Here is a 25,885-nt window from a genome sequence, read left to right as displayed (position 1 = left end):
CAAATCTGATATCAACATTCCCGTGGGGCCTCGGAGGACTTACAGACATGCCTGCTTACATCTGCCCTGGAAAGACAGCACTGAACTGTGGGAATTACAACTTTTTGTTCTATACAACCACTCCTCAAATGCTAGAAGATACACTTGAGATATTTATCTGCCTCTGGTTTCTGGCAAGCATCTTTGTCTCTGTTTAAGAGAGGTCAACATCCCCCACAGAGAAGCAAAAGTCAAACTTGGTGGCCACCTCTGAAAGGAGTCCTGGTACTAGCTGAAAAGCTATCCTGAAATAGCATGAAAATAAAAAGGGACAGCATGGCACGTCATTCATTTAAGTCACTTCTTATTTTCCTAGTAACTAAGTACAGAAGAAACTAAGACCTAGTTCTCAAGGCCAGGCTGGATGGGGCTTGGAGCAGCCTGGCCTGGTGGGAGGTGTCCCTGCCCATGGCAGGGGGGTTGGAACCAGATGGTCTTTAAGGTCCCTTCCAGCCCAAACCATTCTGTGATTCTATGAAAGACTAATACATTGGCTCAGAAAACTGTTGTTCAAAAAAATAACCAGCTTCTACACAGATTTGTGGTATAATGTGGGGCAAGCTCTTAATGTCCATATTTGCCAGCTCTACAGAAACTTATCTATTAACATAACAGCTCATAAAAAGCTCCACCAGCAGAAAGGTCAATTACTTCGTTGCAAAAAGATTTCCATGACTAATAGAAAGTCAAGGAAAAAACATCCACACCTGCCTGCCAGTGAGTGTACATCGTTCTACTGCACACGACCTCTCCTTCCCAGACTCACTTCCTCACCCGCCTCATGAATCAGGTCAGCTTTAACCACGCTCACGGGGATCAGCATCCCCAGAAGCCGTGATCTCAGGTACGCGGAGGTGTTTCTAATGTTCATCCTGCATTCTCACTTCCCCTTATGATCAAGCCTGCTACTTCTGTTGCTGAAATGCCTCCTGGACTGGCCTTGCCACTTGAGATCACCTCCCTCCTGAGCTAGCCTTGAGGCTGCGCGGCACTCAGAACTCAGCCCTCAGCATCTGCTCAGTTCAATACTGTGACTCCAAAACTATACAATAAAAAGTGCACCTGAGCTAAGAATAGCATCTCAAGGATTTTTTCCCATGTATCACCCGTTCTGCGAGCTTCCTGTCTACTGGCTGTCACCCACCTCTGTTTGCATCCTCAGGCAGGCCAGAAATCTGGTACATCCCGGAGCAGCAGAAAATCCTGGGGATAAATTAAGTGCGTGTGTGAGGGGGAGGTATTTAATTATGTGTTGCCTGGCTTCCTGGCTGTACTGAAGCTTATCCAAGAAGGTTGCAATGAAGGATAAACACAGCACTGCTACAAACAAACCCAGAGAAATATGGTTAAGATAACTGTAATTAGCTAACATGCCAAGTGATGCACATTTTCCTTCCGGGTAGCTGGGCACACTGGAAATCTGCATCTCCAAACCCACCTTTGATATATACTCAAGTAAGTTATACAAAAATTAAGATGTATGTGACATTTCTTTGCTACAAGCTCCCTGAAAAACCTGAAACGTAAGATAGAAACTTAATACTGAAAATGTTCTAATGTGAACGCTATACCCAAACCTGCTTCCAAATGCTCTCAGAATCTAAGGACGTGAATATCTAAGCTACATGCACACACTTGTGGTTACACTGACAGGTGCATAATGTGTGCGCAGTGTGTTTAGTCACAGTCTCCTACTATTGCCTCCAGGAACACCACGCACATGCTGCACCCTTGAAGAACGTGCCAGGAGCGCACAGCATGCACGTAGCACAAAGGCTAAGCCAAATTCTGCAGGCATGAGGACAATCCCCTCCCTGATCCACAAAGCCACCTGTCGTCAGGTCCATGAGGAAACTGATACATCCTACATTCAAGAAGATGAAAAAAAAATATAAAAGGGCTACTTCCACTCATTTGCATTAACATCAAAGTAGTGCTCATTTCCAAAAAGAGAGAACTGGATTGTAAATTAATTTAAACCTCCGCAAGTACATGATCCCATTCTTCCCTTGTCTCTGAAGAAATCAGAATTCAGTTCTCAACTGACAGAAAATGAAATTCTGAATTTCAGCCACTAACCTCATAAAAACACATTTGGGATTGCTCAGTAATAATAATAAAATTCCATTGACTTGTGGCTGTCATGAAAAATCTCCTTAGGTGACTTCCTAAAACAGCAGCAATGTAAACTAGCAAAGAGAAACCTGTGGTTTTAGTGGCAGATGAGAGACCATCACTTCTGGGACATGAGAAGCTGAATGGATCCCAAAGGTGGATTTTGTTTCCAGGTGTGAGGACTACTGACTCAGAAGGCTGTAGTCCTCACAGATTAGACTTCTGCAAAGAGCAGAGAAGCAATTTCTGAAAAAATGAAGTGGATTTTTTTGTCCCTCCCTTCCCTGCCAGCAAGAATTCTTCATAAATAGCATAAAGGCTATGCAGAATTACTTAAATTCAGAAGTGCAAATCTAAGGCCACATATAACTTTTCAGAGAAGTGGGGTGGGGAGTTTAAAGGAAAAATCAGCAACTTGAATGCCAAATGCAGCTTTGAAAACTCCGAAGTACAAATACTTTAAGGATACTCTACCACTTCATGCCTCCCTGGCACAATTTTTAGGCTTTGTTCTCTCTCAAAAAAAAGCTTAAAACACAAAACCCAACCTACTTTAAGTACTTCACCAAGTAAAGAAACAGACCTGTCTGAAAAAGCAAAACCAGACACTCATTACCTATCAATGCATGAGGCAAAACATGTTACAGGGAAAAAAAAGAAGTCCCTGCATTTCTGGTTCTCCCATTTACAAAAATTACCTATAATAAACAAAGAGCTTTAAAAATCATTTTGCAGGAAGCTTGCTTGACAGCATCACTTTCAATAAACAGTATAGCTCCTGGATAATAAAAAAATCACTGTAAAGTATGTTTAGGGCCTTGACCCACGCCTTTGTGGAACTGCAATGGTTTCAGTAGTACTCTGCCTCAACACAGGCATTTATATGCAGATACAGCTCAGTGTGGCATCATGGCTGACACACATTTCATGGAAAGCGAAAACGCAAGCATGCTTTTTTGCCAGGGAAGAAGAAAAACTCCAGGATCATGAAACAGCAACACACCTACAAACCACTGACAAAATGCACCAGACTACCGCACAATTAAACGCTCCTTCTATCAAATTTTCTGTTTCTAAAATGACGCTCAGCTTGTTGACATGATCTGCTAATGAAAACTAGACAGAGATTGTGTTAATATCAGAGAGCTGGTTTAAGGATTCAGGTTAATGCAACAGCTACAGATGATAACAATTAACTATAAGTTTCTGGTCCTGAGACACCAAAGCAAGGAGTTCATCTGCAATAAGCAGACAAAATAAATCAAAACTGAGGCTGTGGATAAATGAATCTAATTACAAGCAAACAGTGAAACCTGAAACTTCAAGAGTGTCTCCTCTGAAGTATCACTACATAAAACTCTGCTGTATCAACTGCTTCTAGTTTCTGTAATGTCTACTGAATTTTTAAAATAGTTTTCTCCTCTTCTCCCAAATCCCTTTCAGAAACCACTTCCCACAGTTCGCCTTTCATAATTCAGCTCCACTCAGAAGCCATCTGCTCCTTTCCTCACACACACGCTACGCACACTCCAAGACGAACACAATGCAGAATCAAACTGCGTGATCTCACTTTTTTTTGTTATGACTGCTCGAGCGAGAGCAGCTCCCTCCCACTTTCCGCTTCCTCTCTTCCTCCTCTGCTGTCAAATTTTCTGGGAAGCCGCGTGCTCCTGCATTCGGCTCCTGAGAGCAGGCCTGCAAAGACAAGCTGCTCATCCTGCACTCAGCACAACGAGAGCAGAGGGCACTTACAGGGATTTCAGAAGGTCACAGTCAACCGACTGCAAAGTGTCTCTCTTGCAACACAGCCATCTCAGAGGACAATTACTTCTGGCTCCTCAGCTTTTATCTGTAATCCTGACGCCCTTTCCTAGGCTTCAGTCAGCAGTGCCAGCCCTCTTTCACAGATGGCAGGAAGCATAGCGTCAGCACCAAAGGGACTTGCCCAGTTCCACCTAGCAGGGTGGGAAGAGACTAATTAAATCCCAAATTCCAGACCAGTGGTTTAATCCAGGCCTGGCTGCACTCGGTGCACTTCCTGCCAGCTTTCCAGGTACCATGCTGAAGGGGGAGGCCAGCGGTGCTCCTGCCAGCAACACAGGGGTGAGAAGGAAGCCCTGAAGCTGGCAAAGGACGGGAATAGTGGCAAGCGCCCATGGGGAGAAGGAAGGCAGGAGAGGGCAGAAGCACCACCTCCAGACACCAAGATGCTTGTAGCAGTAAGGAAATACCCTACGTCCCAACGTCTTCAGGTTTAATGCAAAAACGGGTTTGATGCAAGCAATGGCTCGGCTGTTGTGACAAGCACAAGGACTCTCCTAACGGCTGAAGAGAGATCTCAGGCAGTGGGGTGTTGAAGTATTTACCAGTGCTCCCATGGAGAAAAGAGACGTGTTTGGTGTCAAGCAGTCTCTCAAACAATTTTTCTACAGTGCTCCTCAGCAGAGTGTTTACCTGCTGAGTGGGAGTACATTCAGCACGTGCTTCTATGCAAACAGGTACTAAGATGTCAGAAGAAGTCAGTCTGTGTTAGCACAGAAATCAGCCGTGGAAATCCCACTCTTGACACAACAGTATCACTGCAGGGGTACAATTCGGACGGCTGCCTGAACAACTGCCTCCGTCATCTGATGTGCTCTCAAAGCATGAGGTCTGGAAAGTGTTCCTACCTGCTCACAGACTGCAGAAAAAAAAAAAAAGCATTTTCACTGCAGCTCCTCAGGTATGCTTCCGTCACAGGTTGGCTGTTATGCCAGATAAAATGTGTTTATCTGCAACTTTTTAAAAAGGAAATGTGATAGGAAGTGTGATATTAGCTTCTTCCAAGAAAAGCTTTGGGATCCACTGAAAAACATGCTAAGTAAGAGCCAAGGTTTGTATTGCCAGGAAAGGATTTTGCAATTCTCCCTTTGAGGCTAAGTTCATAAGCCTCTCTACAGCAAGAGAGACGTTTTGCTTCCCACAGAAGAGTTAAAAGATACTTGAACAAAAAAATCTTCTGTAGTTAACTGGTTTCTACACAAAGTGAATTTAATAAAAGAAAAATGCCAGAGACAATGTTAATACAGTACACAGCTATACATAAACACGCAGATCTCGGTATAAGAATAATGAGGGGGGAAATTCTCAAAGGATTCACAGCCTGGCTGCTTAATAACTGGTTTGATTCAATGGAGATGCAAAACTAAACACACACTGCCTTACAAATGGAAAGTATTTGAATTAAGTTCAAGCAGTCAGAGCCCACATACGCAAAGTCCAAAGAGTGCCTCTGTACCTTGAGAACAATCTAAGAGCTCACAAAGCATCACACTAGACTCAACAACACATTCACCTTTTATTACACTACTAATCTACAACTAAAAATTCTTGCAAATGCATCTATTGCCTTTTTTTTTAAAAAAAAAAAAAAAAAAGTCCTTTTCCAGTAAGACATGGCTTATGTGAGTTATTAGGCTATAGTGCTTTTCCTGTTATAGAATGCAAGAGATCATTAAGAAGACAGAACAGATTTAGCAAGACACAGCACAATGCACTTCTTTCATTATAATTTCAGCCAGACAAATTGGGTAGTCATAGTACCTGCAAGACAGCAGCTTTGAGAAGCACCTGGAGATATTTGAGATTGTCAGAAAATCTCTGCTGAGCACATAGCAGCCAATAATTATTTCACAGCACTCAAAGACAAGAAGGTAGCTCCTCTAAGAACAGAGGACAGAAGGGAGTTTCAGTCATTCAAACGGAATTAGTTAAGTTTAAATTTGACTAGAATATTTATCCACTTTTGTGCTCTATCTTTGCTACATGACCTTTGAGAGCAATTCAGTATTGCTTCACAAGTCCAGGCCATTGTGCACCCAAAGTGATTTGCACCAGCATCTCCCACTTGGACACCGACCCAGTCCACCCCAATCTGCTTACGAGATCTGCGGAGATCACAGCACACAAGGTCACTGTTGTGAAGTTACTCACACATTTTTAGAAGAGCCATATAAAAGCTATTGGTCAAGGAGCTTCATTCACCACAGTAACTTTTACCAACATCTTGTGTTGTACCGAACTCTCAAACAGGTAATGCTCCATCACAAGACAATACAAGAGCAACACCTTAATCGTATGCCAGCATCAGTGCCTTGTTTTCATTCCAAATGCTAAGGGCTGTTGGCTTTGGGTTAGGCAAATCGCTGCCAGCACAATACTCACCAAATGGGCAGGGTCTGTTGCACCTCACAAACAATAGAGCAACTCTCCCTTAAATCAGGTAGGTATGAAGTTATTCCCAGTGAAGGATAAGTAAGAAGCTAATGGTTGTTATTAATAGCTCTTAAAGCAAACAGTTCATCTGAGTTAAATGCAAGAATAATAATCCCTTAATGACCTTCTCCATTTTTACTATGAAAATGGACAAAGTTTCATCCAAGATTGTTAACCAGTTTTCAACTATTCTAAACCTTGAAAATTACACTAATTGGAATAAGATTCTACCAGGCTCCACTATTAATAAATATCCCTGACTTCTGAGGTCTTAACGCAGAAATGGTAGGCAGGTGCTTTGCATTTTACCACATCTTCAAATACAATAGGATTTTTGCCACAGACTTTCACAGGTATTGAACATATAGGAGACATGCCCAGCGACTACAGATTATCCAGTTTAAAAACTGTTGTGTAATAATGGTGGTGAGGATTTCTTGGTTTTCTTCACTGTTAGTCCCAAATCATTAGTCCAGAAAACTTGTCCTTGTAGCAAGGAAAACTATTACTAAAACCAGTCAAGCCTTAACCTGAAATATCAGAGCTATATCTTGACCAGAAGCAAGAGAGAGAGAAGAAACACTAAAAGATCTGAACTATTCAGCTTGAGAAAAGTTCCTCTGCACTTCTGTTACAGATGTAATATGGAAAATTAAACACATCCATATTCACAAAAAATAGACTTATTCCCCAGAAGGAAGATGCTTTATATCCTATTCTTCTAACACTGATTTTTCTAATACCGGCAATTTTTCCTCTCTAGACACATTGGTGCTTCATTTTCTGCTGTTGTACTTCTTCAGCCTTTTTTCTGACAGGCTCACTACAATGCAGGTACAGACAAGCTAATGGTCTGGTTTGATATATCAAGTTCCCAAAGGAAAAGTAAACCAAAACAAGAATAAAAGCAAGAAAAACTTTTGATCTGCTACCTGACATTATACCTTTATACACTTCGGTTTTAGCCAGAGCTTGGTAATAGACAAGGCAAATATGCACAGAGTCTGCTCAGACTACAGAGCACATTACCTGGAAACGCACATGGTCTAAGAACCTGGTATAATAAAGCAAACCTCCATATTATCTGCGAAAAAGTAATATTGCTTTTGATTGTGATTTGAGGTTTGTTTGATTTTGCTCAGATTGGCAAGTGGCTTTGTACAACTCATAACTTCTTAAGACCACAGTGTACACAATGTGTACACAATGGTTTGAGGTGCTCACTGCTATTCCTACATTGAAAGGTATTTCTATTACATAGAAAAGGTAAGGTAAGAAAGTTATGGTACTGGAAAACAAACTGTTAAATGTTTTACTCACTCCCCAAAAAAACATGATATATTTTCATAGAAATTCATGTGAAAACTCTGTCTAGGCCAGCCACAACATGGAGAAATAGTTGAAAGTTGTGCTACATAATAAAAAGTTGCACAACTGAAATCGGAGAGTATTGATGTTACACTGAATTTGCACTAAACTTACAAAACTGAAGTGAAAATGCCTTCTTTCTCAGTTTTACCTGTGTCTTTTCTCTTGCATCAACTCTCTGCATCATCTGCAGATGTTACCCAGGGCACAAAAAATCATCTACAACTGCTCAGTACAGTTTGCTCAGTACAGGATCATGCTCTTTATCTTGCAGTGGTTTCTACCTCAAACATAGACATTTTGAAGTGCTTTTTAAAAAATATGTCAACAATGATCTACAATTTCTTTTTCTTACACCGTATCTCCCCTTTACCTTAACTATAAGCAAAACTCACAGTCATGGCCAGCAGGTCCTGATAGCATCCAAGAGCTGACAGCGACTCTCCCTAGCAAGTGGCCTTGGATGTGCTAACCGATGCAATATCAAAATTTAACTGGATTGGTCAAAGTCAACACATTAACAACCTGACTGCCCTCCAGCTCATTCATTAGATCCAATGTTAAAGGTTAACACCAGAAGCAAGGCAGTTTGCAGGAGAGGGGAAGAATGGAGAGGGGACACAGCACGTTGCCTGCAGTGCCTGTTGCGTGCCGAGGGCGGCGGGCTGCTCACCCTGAGCTCCTGCAGTGGGTCTGGCAGAAGAATGGACACTTGGGGGATGAACGAATACGCTGATGGAGACAGGAAAGACAAGATTTGGGAAACACAAAGCGTTTCCAGGTTAGTCTCATTTATTGCTTGTATAGTCTCAATCTCTAGTATCTTCTCCACAATATTTCACATATTTAAAGCAGCAGCTTTTTCCAGTCCTGACTGTAATACTCTGTTCTGTTTTAGATGTCACAGGTGAAACTACAATGGTGGCCTGGTGAGGAAAACAACAATCAACCCTTCAATTAGTTACCTCCAAGAAAACATATGGAAGGTTTGTTAACACTGAGGTTGCTGTGTCAGAAACGAACGGGTTTAGAAAGAGACTTGGGACTCTCACTTCTGGGCTCGGGGCATGGTGAAATAGTCAACGCGAGTTGTTCTCATCCCATTGGCCTCTCAGTTCGCATGACCCTGCTGGAGGAAAGCCAGTTCACAGAACTGCCGTGTATTTGCAGAGGGACTGTTTCACGCTCTCTCAGCACACAGCGTTTCCATATGGGAGGGAACAAAAACGAACAAACAAAAAAACCCCTCTTACCCAGAGAGCTTCCCAGCACAGTCACAGACTGCCATTAGTGCTCTAAGTTGAAAGTGAGAGATCCAGCAGACACCTGAGAAAAGATGCCTCACTGAGTTAAAGCACCTCTGCTTTGAAGACAACTCCTTTCAAAAGCAGCACTGCACCAGCCTACCTGGATTCAGGAGTCCAGGTAACTAATTACTTGTCTAAGAATCTGAAGGGCTAGAATCCATTTTAAGTTGTTACTAAAATGACAACTCCAAAAAACAACCATGCAATAATTTATTTTTTTACTGACCCACCACAGACTTTGGTAGGTGAAATTCGGACAACTGACAAGTGAAAGTGGTAGTCAGAATAGATGACCTTAACACATCAGAAAGCAACTTTTTAAAAAATTCTATCTGAAGTTAGTCTTAATTAATCCCTTTCTGTAACGTGACTTTGCAGTCCCTTATACTTCAGTTATGCCAAATCTGTACCAGTGTTGGTCTAGGTCTCCTCAGAATCTGACCACTGCTGAAATGTGTTCCTACACCACAGAACAAGTCCAGTCCCTGCAGTTCTTCCATAACATGAATATCTCTTGGCCTGTTTTTATGCTAGAATAGAGCTATAAAAACATAACAAAGTTTATATGGAACTGACAGATAATGTAAAATTCAATGTATCTTCAGTGTAAACTAAAGCATGATGCACACCAAGATCTTTGGGCTTGACCAAAGACACAGCCCAGGGGTTAAATAAGGTTAACACAGAAAGATCAGACACAATATGCCATCATTATTTTTTTAAGTAGCCTATTAATTAAATTCTAGTAGACTTCAGATATTCTTGCATTCAGTTTCTCTCTAGCAACACAAGACCTCAAAATGATTTCACTCACATATGCTCTCAAGTTAAGAATACAAATCATATCTTCAGGAAACAGCACAGCAAATATACATAGAGGTGTATATTTCCTTCCTTGTAATACTCTAGTCAATACAAACCACGACATGGCTACTAGATGCTGCAAAGAAAAACAGAATGCATGGCTGCATGTAGGGGCTCATACCCTATACTATTTTTCTCTTTGAAAGGTAAAATACACCTGTTACAGCTTTCACGACAACCTTACTAGACCTGTTACACAGAATTCCTGTGTGCCTTGAACTGTTATGCAAAACCAAAAGTCAGCTTCTGTTTTGCTGAAGTTATTCAGCAACGAGTTCTAGTTTTTTGCAGCCAGCTGCTTTGAAATGGCAAATATTAGAACGAAGAGATAATTAGGTAACATTCGTTTTCGCTAAGAGCAGTAACCATGCAAGGAGTTGGATCTCTGGATCAGAATCAGGTCTGATTTCCTAACTCCCAGCATTTTATGTTCAGATGTATACAACTTTTACAGGAAGTTATCTGACATTACCTGTTCTTCTTTTTCTTTGGTCTTGCTCCTGGAGACTCTGGAAGAGGTAACATCCTGAGCTGGAATGACAGAGATTTGATGCAGTGGCATGTTCATCACACCGCCTTGTTTGGTCCAATCATTTACAGGAAGGAGGCTTGAAGACCGCACTCATTCAGTGCCATTGTCAGGCATGGCACCTAAAACAACAACCAAAAAACTTGATGTTAAAGTAGCTTGAAATGCAATTATTTCTAAACCAAAGCTAACCCATCAATTAAACCAAGGTGCACCTCTTTCCCTCTGGTTTCTGAGCAGGAAATAGTCCAGTGCACTGGCTGGGTGAGAAAAGACACAGGACTTTTCAGGAGCCAGTACCTGACAGGTCAGAGCACGGTTTATGCAAATAAATAAGTTATCAACAGTTCTGGAAGCGGTCCTAGAGCAGGACATAGGGCAAGGCTCAAGCTTGAGCATGCGCAGATAGAGAGGAGGAGAATGAGCAGCTCTCCCTGCTGAGCAGCCGGAGCATGCTACCTGGAGGTACAGAAAGCAAAGCTGGCGTGGGCAGTTTCTTGGGCTGCCAGCTTCACCACACCAGATCAAAGTGCCTCAGAAACAATCCTGAATGAGGCTGAGTGCCATGGCTTTATTTAAAAACACTCTGGTCTGCATTTGGCTCCCGACATTCATTCAAAGATGTACCAACAACAGGAAGACACATTATGTGAGCTTGTGCTTTCTTAGGGTCATTGGAGAATATTATAATCCAAATCCCTTGCTAGGAATCAGAATCCATTGGATTACATATTTTTCCTTCCCTCACTAATACAACTGTACACAGAGGAGCATTACACACAGGAAAGACAGTAATAGACATAAATTAGCCAAATTTGGCAGCTGTAATCTGAAAGGCATGCATAATTAGCCATACCTTTTATTAAATTAGCAAAGTTGCATTAAATAAAAAGCCTTCTGAAACATGTAGGATCATGGAGTGTTTAATTGGAACCTAACCTGTTACAAATTAGAAACAATCAATTGTGTTTAAGGAAAGGATTAGAGAGGAATTAACGCAGCAGGGACTATGTAAGTGGGGCAAAAGGATGACGCATTGTTCTTGTGTTTCCGTAACATATCAACTTTTTGTTTGTTCATGAATCTGTCCCAGCAGAAAACAAGGACTAGATAGATAGCCTATATATTACGCTGCTAAACAATTTAGGAGAGGTATAACTCAGCACTTAATGTATACCCTTAGCGTATAGTGCACACATTTCTTATTGAATATTTACTTAGCTGTAAGTTTTAAAGATAGGCCAAACTTCCTGGGTTTTTGATTCTGTGAAAGATGCTGGTCTGGTCCAGTCCTATTACCATTAGGCTCCACAGGAGTCCTGTAGGATCTTTGACTGCTTTTGATTAAATAGGGGAAAAAAAAAAACAACTAGATATTGCAAGGCACTTTATGCAGAGAATGATAGTTCAGCATCCTCTTTCCACTGAGGGGGAAAAGAGTAACCAGAGTTCATACAGGAGGTCACCAGCAAAAGCAAAGGTAATGCCTGCTGCTTCCCAATCACACACTCCATTTGCCCATTAGAGCACTCAGCCAAATTCAAGAGCGTTCCTGACACCTGGTCAGAATTTTTATTACTTTCAATGCCAAGGCAGCACATCATAACGCATTCATGGAAGCCCTGAAGGCAATGCCTCCATAACTTCTAGACACCACCGATCTTAACAATAAAACACATCTATATGCATGAATAGGCAACAGCAAGGACACTTCCTTACTGGAGGACAGAGGGAAACATGGGACTTATCAGCACTGCTGTAAATCAGCTCTAGAAAAAAGAGAAAAACCCTGAACCTCACTGGGTCCTCCACAACTGTTTAGTTTCATCCTCTAAAGGAGCCAATCCATAAGTGGCAGGAGGAGAGATAATCATGGGCTGAATCAGGAATAGCAAACTGCAGTAAACAAAGCAGGAATGGAAGGTATTTTCCCAAGAAAACATAAGGAAATGAAATCCAGAGAGCGTCATGCTCCAACAAAAATATGTCAGGTAATGTGTTCTGTACTACTGCCAGCAACGGCTGAACCAAGGGGGAGGAGGGCAAGGAGACAGACCCTGCTCTGTGCCCCCCCCAGAAGGGTTCTGGCCTTGCAAGCAAGGGCATTTTATTACCATAAAGAGAATAAGGAAAATTATTAGAAAACACAGCCAAACCCCTCTGATTACGACAAACACATCAGACCAGTTTTTCTGCAGGTACTTCAAGGATGGCGTGTGTTAGAATTCTTTGCCAGAACCCAACCAGCAGATATAATCCAATTAGATATTCAAAGACGATGTGAAACAGCCCTCCTCTGGTAAAGTAGCCTGGCAGACACTCAATAAAGCCTGCCTTTGTTCAAGTGCAGCTTAGAAAAAGCTCTAAACTTACCCCAGATGCCACACAGTAACATCTCCAGCCAGGAAGGTCTCTAACAACACACACACTCAAAGCCTGTTGGTCTCAACCCGAAGCACCTTAGCTCCGCGGTGCTAATTAAAGGATAAAGTTACACAAGTCAAGAGACCATCTTCAGTAACCAAGTGCAAACAGACCAGGTGCCAGAAACGTAACACCACTCAAAAAACACAACCAACTGAGGCAAGCTCCGCGGGACCTTTTCCCCCGGCTAAATTAACACCATGGGCTCCCTGACCCAGGGGGGCGAGGAGCTGTGCACCTGGGAACAAGGATTTAAGCTTCAGGCATGTCAAATGGGGGACCTGCCAGAAAGGTTCCCCAAGCAGGCAATGCTATGGCTAGGGGACTGCTCCTAGTTGCTCCCTTCTATTCAGGATTTGCAGCTGTAAGTAGTACTGTGCAGATAGCTGTGTAAGCCCTCTCTCGTACAGCCTGAGCAATCCTTTATTGCTGCAGCACCTCTCCCCACCTACTGAACAGCCGAGCACACACACCCAGGGGGTGGCTGATAACAGCTCCACTTCCTCCTCCTTGTGCAGGATCCGGCTCACAAACCCCACATGCGAGGGAAGCCCCATGACCACTGGTGTAGGTGTTGTCCTGTTTGTGGCAGAAGCTCTGTCACAGCTCCGTCTTGCCTGGAAAGCTGAATTAATCATGGAATGGCAGGAAAGGGAGAGAGAGGGCACATGCACGAGCCAGGTCCCGTAACCAGCGCAGTCATTTGCCTGCAAAGGATGAGGGATCCTGTTCTCCTGCCCCCAGGGCTGATAACATATCATTCACTCTAGGAAAATACTTAAAGAACACCTCTAAGGAGTTTGGGCATTCAGCAAACAATAATGAGCTAATTCTGTTTTCATAGCTGTAGCCACGAGAGATTTCCTTACTGATGCTGCCAACAGCCTGTAAGCCACAGACTGCTGCTCGTGCCCCAGGCTTCCCACCAACCTGTCCGGGACACATGGGAAGCCCTACTGTCCCCCCATCTACAGCCACACTGGTTCCTGCAAAATGGATTCCAGCAATGCTGCCAACTGCAGAGAGCCTTCAGAAACCAGAATCATTTCAACAGAGAAAATCCTGGCCTCAGAGCCCACAGGAGAGCCCTCAGCGGAGCAAAGATTTCACTCAGGTAGCCCAGTTCTGCTCTCTGCAGGGCACGCAGACAATAACTAAAAATGCCAGCAAACACCTGGAACCACTTCAGTTGTAACGCTCGGACCCTCCTTACCTTGCTAGAACCATGGCAAGATCAGTAAGATGCAAAGGGAATGAGATGAAGTCTTTTAAGGTACTCAAGAAGAAGAAAGAAAGAAAGGCCTGGTGGCTGGGCACGCCCCGGGGCAGTTCAGTCTCCTGACAGCAACACAACATTACATTCCCTTGGGTCACCAGCATTAAGTACATGAGAGGGGACAACTGACAGCAACAGGTATCCTCACCGTGGCAAAAGCAGCTGGGAGACCATTTAAAACCCCACTTCCATTATCCACCCCATCAGGACCTTGCTGACGAGACAAGAACACATCGGCCATGAGGTGAGCCTAATGCTCTGCAAATTGTTGGCCTGCCACGGCCAGAAGTGCCATTGGAAGAACCAAGGCAGAGGAAGATGTTCTGCTGTCCCCCACCCACCAACAACTGCAAGTTTTCTGTCCATTACATGTTCCGAAATAAAGGCTCAACAGCTCCTTGCCAAAGATTCCCAGCTAGACTGGGGCAAGCGAACACAAATGCTGGTTTCCTGTTCGTGGTTTAGTATCTAGCAGAATCTAAAAATCTGCAGTATGAACTGCAGGTTTTATTAGGTCATTTAAACTTCAAAGCCCACCACGTTCCCTTGTTACACAGCCTATGTTGGAGAACTCCAACAGAAACTCTACAGCTTTAGTGGCAGTGGCTGCAGATGTACACAGGCCGTACCAAAATGTGGATGTATGTAGGTGTGCGCACATGCTTTACATTGACCACAGGAGGAGAAAAAGAGCCTCACATTTCTGTTGTTTTACTATTTGAAGTATAAAAGACGCTCAGCATTACAAAAAAAAAATACACCTACTTCCTGTGCATGAAAGATAAACCCTGTAATCTGCAGTATAAGCAAGATAATAGTTGCTAAAAGAGGGAACTAGAAGGAATTTCACCTGTGAGTTGTTCCTGACTGTCTGCTCCAAGGCTTCTGATGCTTTTCATCAATTCCCTTAGCCCCTGTTGATGGTTGTGAGTTGTATCACACAGGTCAGTGGTCTGATAATCTTTGGGAGGATGGGCAAGTTAAAAATAAAGAAACAGATCACTGCTGTCCAGATAATCCAGACACTGCGCAGCACTGTGCAATGCCACGAATACCCTGCCTCAAAGCTGCTCAAGTCCGTAGAGTTCAAGGGATGCACCAGCTGCAGGGTGTAAAGTGCTGCCCTGAGGCTTGGTGGAACACTGATGTGAACTGTGATCTTCTAAAACTTCCCCTCTACACAGCATGAAAACCAACCAACTCAAACAGGAATGGAAACCCTCTGAAAAACACCCTCTGACTACTGCAAGACAGTATAACGCTTACTTTAAGTGAGACTGGAAATAATCTATTAATGCAGCTTTGGAATCTGTTTTTCTACTGAAGGTCTTGATGAAGTCCCATAAGCATAAAATTTTATTTTTTTCCCCCAGAAGTTAGCAGAAGCACTCATCCAGTGAATTTAGCAAATTCCTGTGTGCATCTTACTTTGCTTACCTACCTTGACATTTGAACTGGATATGGCTTATATCTACTTTCTGTACACTGTATATTCCATATTTACAAATACTTCCAATCCTATTAGCTTGTGTTGGCTCTAGTTTGAAGCTTTTATTTATTTTATTTTGAGCTTGTCAGGACTCCTCCCCTACTAATGTGGCTTACATAATTCTTTTCCAGAGATGACAGATGTGCATTTTCAAAAAGAGGATCCTGCATCTGCGTTTCATTTTGTTTTACTGTAGTTCAATCAGTATTTTGTTAACAGCATCATTTAAGAGATGTCATCATGGTTTATGCACTTCACATGCTTTTGTTAACTTGACAAACAAATCTAATGAAGAGAGCTTAAGCTGAGAGGGAAGAAAAACTGGCACTTCTTCCCTGCAGTACCTTTCACATTTTAGGGTTCATTCAATGCTGTACATGAAAAGAGCTGCCAGAGTCGGACCTTGCTCTATGCAGAGATAATTCTGAATTATTGCTATTTACAGCTATGCCTCTATACACATTATCTTGCATTGTTTACTAACTCAGCTGCAACTTCTCACTTTGTTATCTCAGTTCCTCCTTTCCTCCACCTGCAAGTGTACTAAAAATAATCAACTTCAAGACTTAAAAATATTTTTCTTTTAATATTTTTGAATTACATTATGTAGTTGAAATGAAAGTTAGAAAGGGGACAAGAGATCCTTCTGCACATTCTCCATGTTCCCTTTAAAAGCTTCCCAGGATACAGGAACATACAGCTGCAGACTACACACACCACATAGAAAAACAGAGGTATCTGCCAGCTCTGGCTGACTCCTCTCTAAATACAAAAATGATTGGTTTTACAAACATTTCTACATAATGGAACTAGACAAGCAAGCTGCTAAACTACAGGATCAGTAAATTATGGTCCCAGAGCTCTCAGAAATCCCCTCCCTTGACTTCAATGGAAGCCGAGCATGGTCTGCACCTCATAAACAGATTCCTTCAGCTGTCCCCTTCAAATCCAATCAGTTGCTACGTGCAATTACGAACTAGCTTGGCAGCACTGAGAAGAAAACGTCACTTCTCCCTGTTCCCGTAACAAAATAACATAGCCGTTATGTTCCCTTGAGGAAAAAAAAAAAGAACATAGAAATTACTATTTTCCGCTTATCCTAGTAGTGACTTACCTGCATCACAAGCATCATCACACCCTGCAGAACCATCCAAGCACCCGGTGCATGTACAGGGAGCAGCTCCTGCTACAGAGGCCCAACTTCACTGACTACATCCATGGTCTGCTAGGTAGAACATATTTTTAAGAATTCCCCTTGCATATGTGTTGATGAAACTGCCTGTAACATCACCAATAATCCCTGGGACAGTCTCTAACTATCACAAGCAAAAAGAAACAGAGGCAAAGCCTCAGTTTCATTCTCCACACTGGGAACCCCTAAGGATGGAGGGGGGAGAGGTCAAGAGCCAGAAGGATGCTGTTTTCTAAGCCAGCATGCAGAGGTCTCTAACTGCACCACTGAATTTCCACACCCATTTGCATTAGGGAGTACCACCCATTTTTGTGCCTAGACCATCACCATTTCACTTCATCCCTTCACATCAAACACCTTCCTGCTCCAACGTGCTTTCGAATAGAGCAAGTCAAGCACACGGATCGTGCAGAAACCTCTCTTCATGGCTTTGCTCCGAGCAGGATGTAATATCGCAGCATTTGTGGGGTGTGCCTTGTTACCACTCTTAGCCACGATCCCATCAACTCCCACAACAAGTAGAGGTCAGCTTTCTGAGAAATTAATGCCCTCCTCCAGGGAAGACATTCCTCCCTCTGATCTGGCACTGAATGCACACTTGAGAGCAAGAATTCACCTGTTTTGATCACATGGCTCAAATTAATATTTCTTAAAGACAGGGATGACGACTTGCTTCTTTACCATATTCAGTCAGATAACAACATGCAACAGCACCACAACTGTTCCTACAGTTTTTAAGAAAAGCTTTTACATCTTCATTGTGTGTCCAAAATCACTGCACAGCGTTAATCTACACCATGCCACACGGGTGGCTGCTTGCTCTTGCTGGTGATGGCCAATGCATCTTTTCCTTACTAACCCATAGGAATGGCTAGAGAGTGCAGTGGTGAGGTTTCATACCATTTGAACTTCTTAAATGAAGTGGGGAAAAAAAAAAAAAGATTACTGCAAACATAGTTTGGGAATGGCAAAGAGCACCACAGTCAGTCCTCTGCAATCGTCCATCACCCTGCGATCAGCACAGAAGGGTCCACAGCACATCTGTTGGATACAACAAACGCATCCTTTCCCCTACTACTAGACAAAAGCCAAAGCCCACAGAACTGTGACATGCAGGCAAAGACCAAGTGATATCAAGTGCAGCGCAATAACGCAGGCCCGTAGAGTAACAGGCAGTCTCTTAGGCAAAACATCCACATGATCTGCACGATTAGGCAAAGCATTCCCTATGACGATTGATGATTTTTGAAAGAAAATTTTGTTGAAGGTTGCAGTCAAATGGAAAGAGGGACACACTAACACATGTACGGACCAGTGAGAGAAGTCTGCATCAAAATATATTTGTAGGCAAGCTTCTAGTCTAGGATAGAAGTCCACGTGATATAAAGCAACCCCTATAATTTATGATCACCTCCCATTCTCTGCCGCAATCATTTTGAGGTTCATGAAACTTAATCAGTTCTGAAATCCAAAGAAAAATTGCTTTATATTTTTATCTTCAAAATTAATAAAGACTATTAAAAACAAATACATAAATTTACATCGAAGATAATGAAAGTCTGTTTTTCTCAAACAATGTAAATATTTACAGCACAAGATAGCGAAGAAACAAAACAATCTCATTATTGTTCAGTGAGGACATTGCTCACATTCTGTATTATGCATGGATAACAATGATGCATTTTTAGGGTAATCCTGTACTACATCACTTATTTTCCAGTACATCAGAAGACAACGTTTGTGAAAGCTATTTAAGAACAACAGGCGCCTAAGCAACGTTTTTCACCATTGTTTAATTGCTACCAGGCAAACTGTTCATCCTAAGCCAGAGTAAAAAGAATATAGTATTGACTAAACGATTCTGCATTTTGGAGAAGTATGAAATCGTTGTTTCTTTATTGCTGGGTGAATAAGAAGCTTCCAAACTGGTGCATATCAGAATGCATTTCTTTTGAATGATTCATGAGTTAAATCTCAGATCACTATTTATAGGCTTAAGTTACAACATATCTTTTCTCTGGAAATCTTTAAAACAAACAAGCAAACAAATCTAGATTTCTGCATCATTATGCCTAACCATTAGGCTCTTTCTAAGGAAATAGCTATAAAAGATCCTTAGAACCTGCACTGTGCAGGAATTGGAGAGCCCCAAACCAGTTTATTCAAAAGCTCAAGCATGAAACAAGACTGTCAATGTGCCTAGCATTTTGTACCTGATTATTCCACAAACTTGCATGACATAGCATCATTTTCAACCATATTTCCCCATGCTTTAGAATAAAATGACCTTCTGATACAAAATTAGCTACATGAAGTCATTTGCTATGCCCTGAAGTTAAGAGTGTTAAATTTTAAATACATTTTAAATCTAAGGGAATGCTACAAGTCACTACTTTTTATTACAGATATATTCAGGGATAGCACGTCTACTTTATGACTGGATAATGATACTTCCAACTTCCCTACCTCCTGGCTGCTTCATCCACACAAAAAACTTATAGGACTGGCACTGCTCCTTACTGTGGCAATACACAGTATCTGGCACAACCAAATCCCAGACGCTATGTAAGACCCGCAATAACAGCAGGATGTGTGTTAACCACTCCTGCAAGGTTCACACCTGCACAGTCACAATTGCGATTCTTGATTTGACACAGTTGCTATCGAGGCAAATATGGTATTTCTCATCAATTTCAACATGGAAATTGCGCTATGAAGAGTTTAAGAACCTCTGTGTAACAGCATTATCATTAAATAGCATAAAGCCTACAGACAGGGTCCAGGTCTGAACAGAATTAATTCCCCTCCAGTGCCAGAACAAGACAGTCTCTCCCAGCTGCAAGCTCGTCACAGTGCACCCAGCGAGATTAAAACCCTGCACCTTCTCTTCTTATCTCAAGCATCCATACTGTAGCTTAAAGCCCAGGCAAGTGATTTCAGAGGGCTGACAGGCAGCCGGGCTCCCCGCATCCCAGCTCCCCACGCGACACATTGCTGACACCAACGCGCACTGGCAGCAGAGAAGTGTCAGCAAAAACAATTTCCTTTCACTAGCGAGCTGGTTCATGCAAGTGTGCTGGAAGGCGTATGTCAGGTCTGCGTGTCCTCCCCCCTCAACCGTGCTCTGTGCCACCAGAAAAGAAGGAACTGGCGTTACTGAGCCCCCCAGACAAGGCACTCCTCACCACGGTCTATAAAAGGCCATTCATCCCCACTGTACCTAAAATAGCTGCTAGATGCGGTCACGAGATGAATACACGACTGTGGATTCCTTTCTTACATTTACAAGAAACCTAGTGTCCACTGCTTACTTCCTCACCCTCTGTCCTTGTTCTTTGTTCTGCAACCGAGCGTTCACCCTTTCTGTCCCATCCCGTATTTGTCCCTTCACTTCCACAAATATTTAGATGCTTGGAGAAATGGTTTACAAGAAGTTTAGAGAAACACTACAAAACTCCATCAATCCATTCCTATGCACATACAAGCTCTATATAAAATCTTATGAAAAAAATCTATTGCAGCTATCTACCAGGACTAAAACAGGATTTCTAAGCCCATCTGTCTACCACGGGCAGATGCAGAAGGCTGCTAAGACAGCAAGCGTGCAGGTGAACGGAAACTGTGCCTGTTCATGACAAACCATGAGAATTGCACAGGTCTGTTTCTTGCTGCTTGAGAAGAGGCTGACTCACAGTGCCAAAATGACTTCTGTTTTTTCACCCAGGAGATGCTCCAACCAATCTTCAGGTATCTTGTAAAGGTAGGGAGAAACCCAGGCCATTAGAGAGCAACGAATTGTCAGACAAAACATGTTTTAGATGAAGCTGGTAGTAGCCAGGGCAATGCAGTGGAATGGATTCTGGGATGCAGTTGCATATCCACAGGGCAAGCAAAGGAAGTCAATATGGGAAGCTGTCCATACAGGGAAAGGCTTAAAATAAAATTCAGGATCATGACCAAAGCACTGATACCAACTGGTCACACTTTGCAACTCTATCACGTTTATAAGTGGTTTTTCTGTCTTCTTGCCTAATAGATGTGCTTTCCTTTAAATTAGTTTAGACAGGAGCCATCGAGATAAGACAAGTGTGCTGAATAGAGCCCATGTAATTCTGGTGCACGTGCGCACTATTATAAAACCTGAAACATTTATGAGGACAAAAATTGGAAGGAACAGCAGTTTCCATCAGGCATCTACCGAAATTGAAGGCAAGAAGAAAAAGGTCTTTTTTTTTTTTTTTAACTGAAATTTCATCAGTCCTGGAAGAAAACATCCTGTTGGAAAGAGGGGAGCATTGAACCTGTTGAGGTTGCATCAGAATTTTACATCAGCTGCATCCAAAGCTGCAGTTAAGAAGAAAAAGAGCCCATCCTGCTTTCCTTCATATTTTCCAGGACCTACACCTGGTGCTCATGTGGTTTCCTTCTCTAAGTAGTCAGAATTAAAACAGTATCCAGGCATATCCGCTCTTCCAAAAATTAGATAAAAAATTACTACCAACAAATGACATGAATGTCTGCCAAACTGGCCTAATAGAGCAATAAGGACATATTTCTTTATTAAGCAGCTTTAAATGACAAATGTAAGATTCTTTTTTTTTTTGTAATTGAAAAAAAAAAAGAAAACTACTCTCTATTCCAAGTGCAACAGATGATGTCAGAGAACCCAGACAAAATCCCCTCAGTTTTCTGCTCGCTCAGGCCAGCTGGCCTGTTCCACCCCAGAGACAGCCCCAGCTTCATTACAGGCTCACATCGGCACCAAGGCAGCCATAAAGCACTTCATGCTGAAGGGTACGGATTCTGTTAGTTCTGAAGTGGCAGGAGCCCGCAAGTGACCAAAACACCTCCGATTTCTCCTCGGAGAACCCAATCATCTTCCTTCAGCGCCCGGGTGCAGGAGGAAGCACCTCGGGCATTGAGGCCTCAGTGTCACAAGGCACCCAGTGCCTCGCACACTTCTGCATTAGCTGTGCTCTCTGAACAAGGCACTAAACCTTGGTCCCACGGGAAGTCACACTTCTGTTTCACAGGGACACAAGCTATTTGCTGAAGAGTATCAGCTGGCAATGGCAAAAGCTCCTCTTTTGCAAGCTCCCTTTACCATCCTCTGTCGAAGAAGTAATTCGGTGCAATCCCACATTCCCTGCATTTTCTGCAAAGTTAACAGAAGTTTCACAATTTGGTGAGGTCAGCTCAACTCTCACTGCACCCTTATAGAGGACAGGGACTATCTAACTTACAAACTAAACAAAAAAGAGGCTAGCAAGTATTCAAAGCCCAATCTTATGAGATGTTAAATAACCCAGTGGAAAAGGCTCCTTTTTCCCTTGTTGCCAAAACATGCTGTTTCTGCAGCAAAACCAGGCAGCTTTCTTGTTAACGCTAAACCAACGTTATGTAACAGTTTGAAGCGGGAAACAAAAAGGATACCATGGACACACAACGTGGAAAGGTTCGTTTGCGTGCTCAGTGTTTTGGGGGAAACAAAGAATTTTCTCCAGAACAGCACACCAAGGAGGGCATCTCCTCTGCCTGAAAAAAGGCACTGCTGACAAAACAGTACCCTACAGCACATAGCTGGGGACAAGATTCAGCAGGAGCTCAGTGCAAAGTCAGCACCATCACCCTTAGCTGGTGTCCCCTCAAAATTCCCTCTCCGTGCACTGATTCTGCCCTGACTTTCTTCCTGACTGACAAATGCGAGATTTCACTTCAGTCTCCGATCTTGTTCCATCTGCAGGCTGTAAATTAGAATACCTCTTCAATTAGAGATCAATGATGGGATTAGAAGGTGGATTATTTTTAGCAGCCCTCTGATTGAGCCAGTATCACAGTCAGTTATGAGTCACTGCCCTTCCTAGAACTACGTTTTACGCCCCAACTTCCAATGCAACATTTAGTAGCTCTTCAAAAGCCATCATCTATCAGTCGTCTTTGCTGGGAACAGAGAAAAGAGAAAGCAGCTATCATTCAGCCCAGAAGAGACTTCTTAAAATCCCCAGGATTCTCGTTCAAAACCTAGAAAGAAGCGCAAGGGGAGATAAAGAGCTCTGCAAAGGCACAGCCGTCTTCACAGCTGTGCTGAAGACAGTTACAAGCTCGAGTAACCTATCCCTGACAGCTGTCGTGCTGGAGTGGCATCTTCTACACAAGGGGTCTTATGAGGCCCAGTGACAGCACGCTGCACTGTGTTCTTGTTCGCTGGGTTAAAGCATGACTTGGTTTGCCAGTGATTTTCTCTCCCCACACTGCCACCTTTTTTTTGGCGCATTCCAGCAGAGGAAAGGCTCAGCACAGAAACTTGCCAGCTCTCCCTTGACTCACGGGGGTTGCTGGAGACGGAGGACAAACAGCACCCAGGAAAAGCAGGCCTGTGCTCTAGCACGTCCATGCCACTGGCCTTGGCGGGACGTGCTACGCGCAGCCATGCTGCCTTCCACCCCATCCTCTGCTGGCAAGAGCTGCTTCCAGACATGAAACCCAACAGTTTCTTCATCTCACTAAATTCCCTATTCTGGCTCAGATGTCTCTCATATGCATTAGTTAGATTACATCAGTCACAAAGAGCTGTAAATGAGGCTCACACGACACAGCTCAAAGGAGGCCAGTCAGAGTCCGGATGATCAACCTGCAGTTTCTCCTTCCCTTACTCACACAAGAAATAATGCCAGTTACAGCTGTGTGACATGGGATGAGTATATGGTTTGTGGGGTCTCATGGAAAGCACAGCAATACTGAAGTATGAGGGTACAACCCATAAGCACACCTCCCCCAAGCTAGGCATGCACCCTGGAGCAGAGCCATCCCTGCAGCTTCCTCCCACAACCCCTGCACAGGCTCAGCCGGTTAAGACAGGCTCAGCCAAACCCATGCAGGATTTGCAGAGCTGAGAGCCTAAATACAGCAGCTAGGGAGGACCTGAAAAGAGTGCTGACAGCAGCCAGCCAGCAGCCTAACCAGCAGGATGCCCTGATGGCAGCACGGGCTCATTGCCAAGTCTGAGCACAGCACCTGTAATACTGCACAGGTATACTTCCCAGGGGGCATTCAGAGATGGAGCATGTGTCCCAGCTGACAAGCAGAGCTCAAGTACACAGAGTAAGCAAGCAACCATAACAAATGTCTAATGCACACACAATGGAAGATCACAGCCAAGAGTCAAATGCATGATGTATTTAATTCCCTTTCTATGTAAGGAACTGATCCTGACTCAGCTTCCTTGCACTCAGGATCTCTGTCAGCTGAACCACACAATGCTGCACTTGCTTCTTGCCAGGGTATCACTGAATGAAGGAAAATGAGTGAGAAAACTGATATCAACACCAGCAGTGAATAAAAGCCTGGGCTTGGTGCAGATACAAGTGTCTCAGGGCTCCCCACATACCAGATGTTTACCAGGGGAGACTCAGATCCTGGGAAGAATAAAACCACCAAGAGACTGCAAAGCATACATCAGATTAACCAACTGCATGCGGCATGTAGGTAAGTAGAGGAGATGCTTCCACTATTCGCTACAAGCATCTGCAGTGAGGAGAAACAAAATGCAAGAAGCACTTAGACAATGCTGGTACAAGCCACAGGGCTCTGGCGGGGCTGTCTCCTGCTGCTTTGAACACAGAGCCTTGAAGCTGAAGTTCTCATCTTTCACTTGCACAATGTCCAGCTAGAAACAAAGCCATGCACTTCATTTAAAAAAAAAAAAAGTAATTAGATTAGGAAAGCTCAAAGAGGAATAATTTTGAAACCCTAGATATTTAGAAAATACAACAGGACCTTGCAAACCTCACCTTCTCAGCAATTCACCTGGAAAACACCACACTGCAGTTTTCCTACACTCCCAGGAAGGTATATAAAAAGAACCTCATCTCTAAAATGCCTTGGAGCTGCAGAGCTCTTCAGGTGTACCCGAGCATGGCTCTTTCTCACCCACCTGCCAAAACATGTAGCAGCTTGTATAGAACAACACAGAGATCTTTCAAGCCTTGCCATTTTACAACGAAAACAACTCAGTGAATATTTTCCACAACATTTGAAAGATTTAACTCCAGGGGTCTCACTCGGAGGTTATCATCTCCTTTCAGGTCTGACCCCAGGGCAAAGGGTACAAAATAGCTGAACGCTACTGTCACGGGAATCACAGAAACAAAGTACACTTCTCATGCAAAGTAACTGCTAAACAGCAATTATAGAGTTTTCATACCCAAAAGCAGAGATATTTCAACAATACAGTGTTAACACACTGCATAAGAACACAAACACTTTTAGAAGGCTGAAATCTTATCTCATTTTTACTGGCTTCTGCTTTGTCATGCCAAGTGCTAAGTTAAAATCCCCTTCTATCTTTTAATCAAACATGCTACTTTTTTTTGTTAACTCCCAAGATCAAGCCAGTCTGACAAGACTCCTGTAATTTTACAACTAAATCTCTCCTCCCTCCACCCCCTTATGTCATCAAACATTAATTTTGTGAAGAGTCTGATGCACAGTGCCAATTCTAATTTAGTAACAATTCTTAACCTTTTCCCTCCCTTACACTCTCAAAACACCTTGCAAAGCAAGAAGGGCATCCAATGGACAAAAGGATCAGCACAGCGAGAGCATACATTTTGCTATCTTGTGGTTGCAGTGTTCCTAAGTGTCATCCACCCATGTGAAATATCTGGTGTCTAAAAAAGTGCTATCTATCTCCATGAGCTTCAGCGCAGGGTGAGGCTACAGCTCTGGGTCATGACATTGCAGTTTACATTCCCTTCCTCCTGTTACATCTACAGTTTCAGCAAATATCTGACATTTGGCTGACAGGTTCAGAAGTTACTTGCAGTGCAATTGCATAAGCACACTTCCCATTGGAAAGCAGACTAAAAAACAATCCAAGAACATTAAAAAACACACGGGACAGATGACAAATGAGCTGCAGAAAGTGAATGTATGCATAGGTGAGGTAGCTTACACCAGAAAAATAGAGGGCAGAAGCAGAACAAGACTCAGATTTCCTGTCTTTCACAACAAACCTTTAGCTGCAAAT

The 25,885-nt window shown here is 43.0% G+C and overlaps 1 protein-coding gene across 4 annotated transcripts in view; it reads right to left on the bottom strand.

Annotated features, from left to right (window-relative positions):
- The window catches only part of MARCHF8 (membrane associated ring-CH-type finger 8), a 93,494-nt gene that overhangs the window by 60,746 nt on the left and 6,863 nt on the right, over positions 1-25,885 (bottom strand). For all 4 annotated transcript variants that reach the window (XM_067000864.1, XM_067000862.1, XM_067000865.1 and 1 more), the window contains exon 2: positions 10,420-10,598. In XM_067000864.1, coding sequence (XP_066856965.1) covers positions 10,420-10,515 — 96 coding nt within the window. In that variant the 5' untranslated portion in view covers positions 10,516-10,598. The remainder of the gene's footprint in view (positions 1-10,419; positions 10,599-25,885) is intronic.

This window comes from Anser cygnoides, chromosome 7 (assembly GCF_040182565.1).
Source record: "Anser cygnoides isolate HZ-2024a breed goose chromosome 7, Taihu_goose_T2T_genome, whole genome shotgun sequence".
Taxonomy (NCBI): Eukaryota; Metazoa; Chordata; class Aves; order Anseriformes; family Anatidae; genus Anser; species Anser cygnoides.
This window is presented reverse-complemented; position numbering and strand designations above follow the sequence as displayed.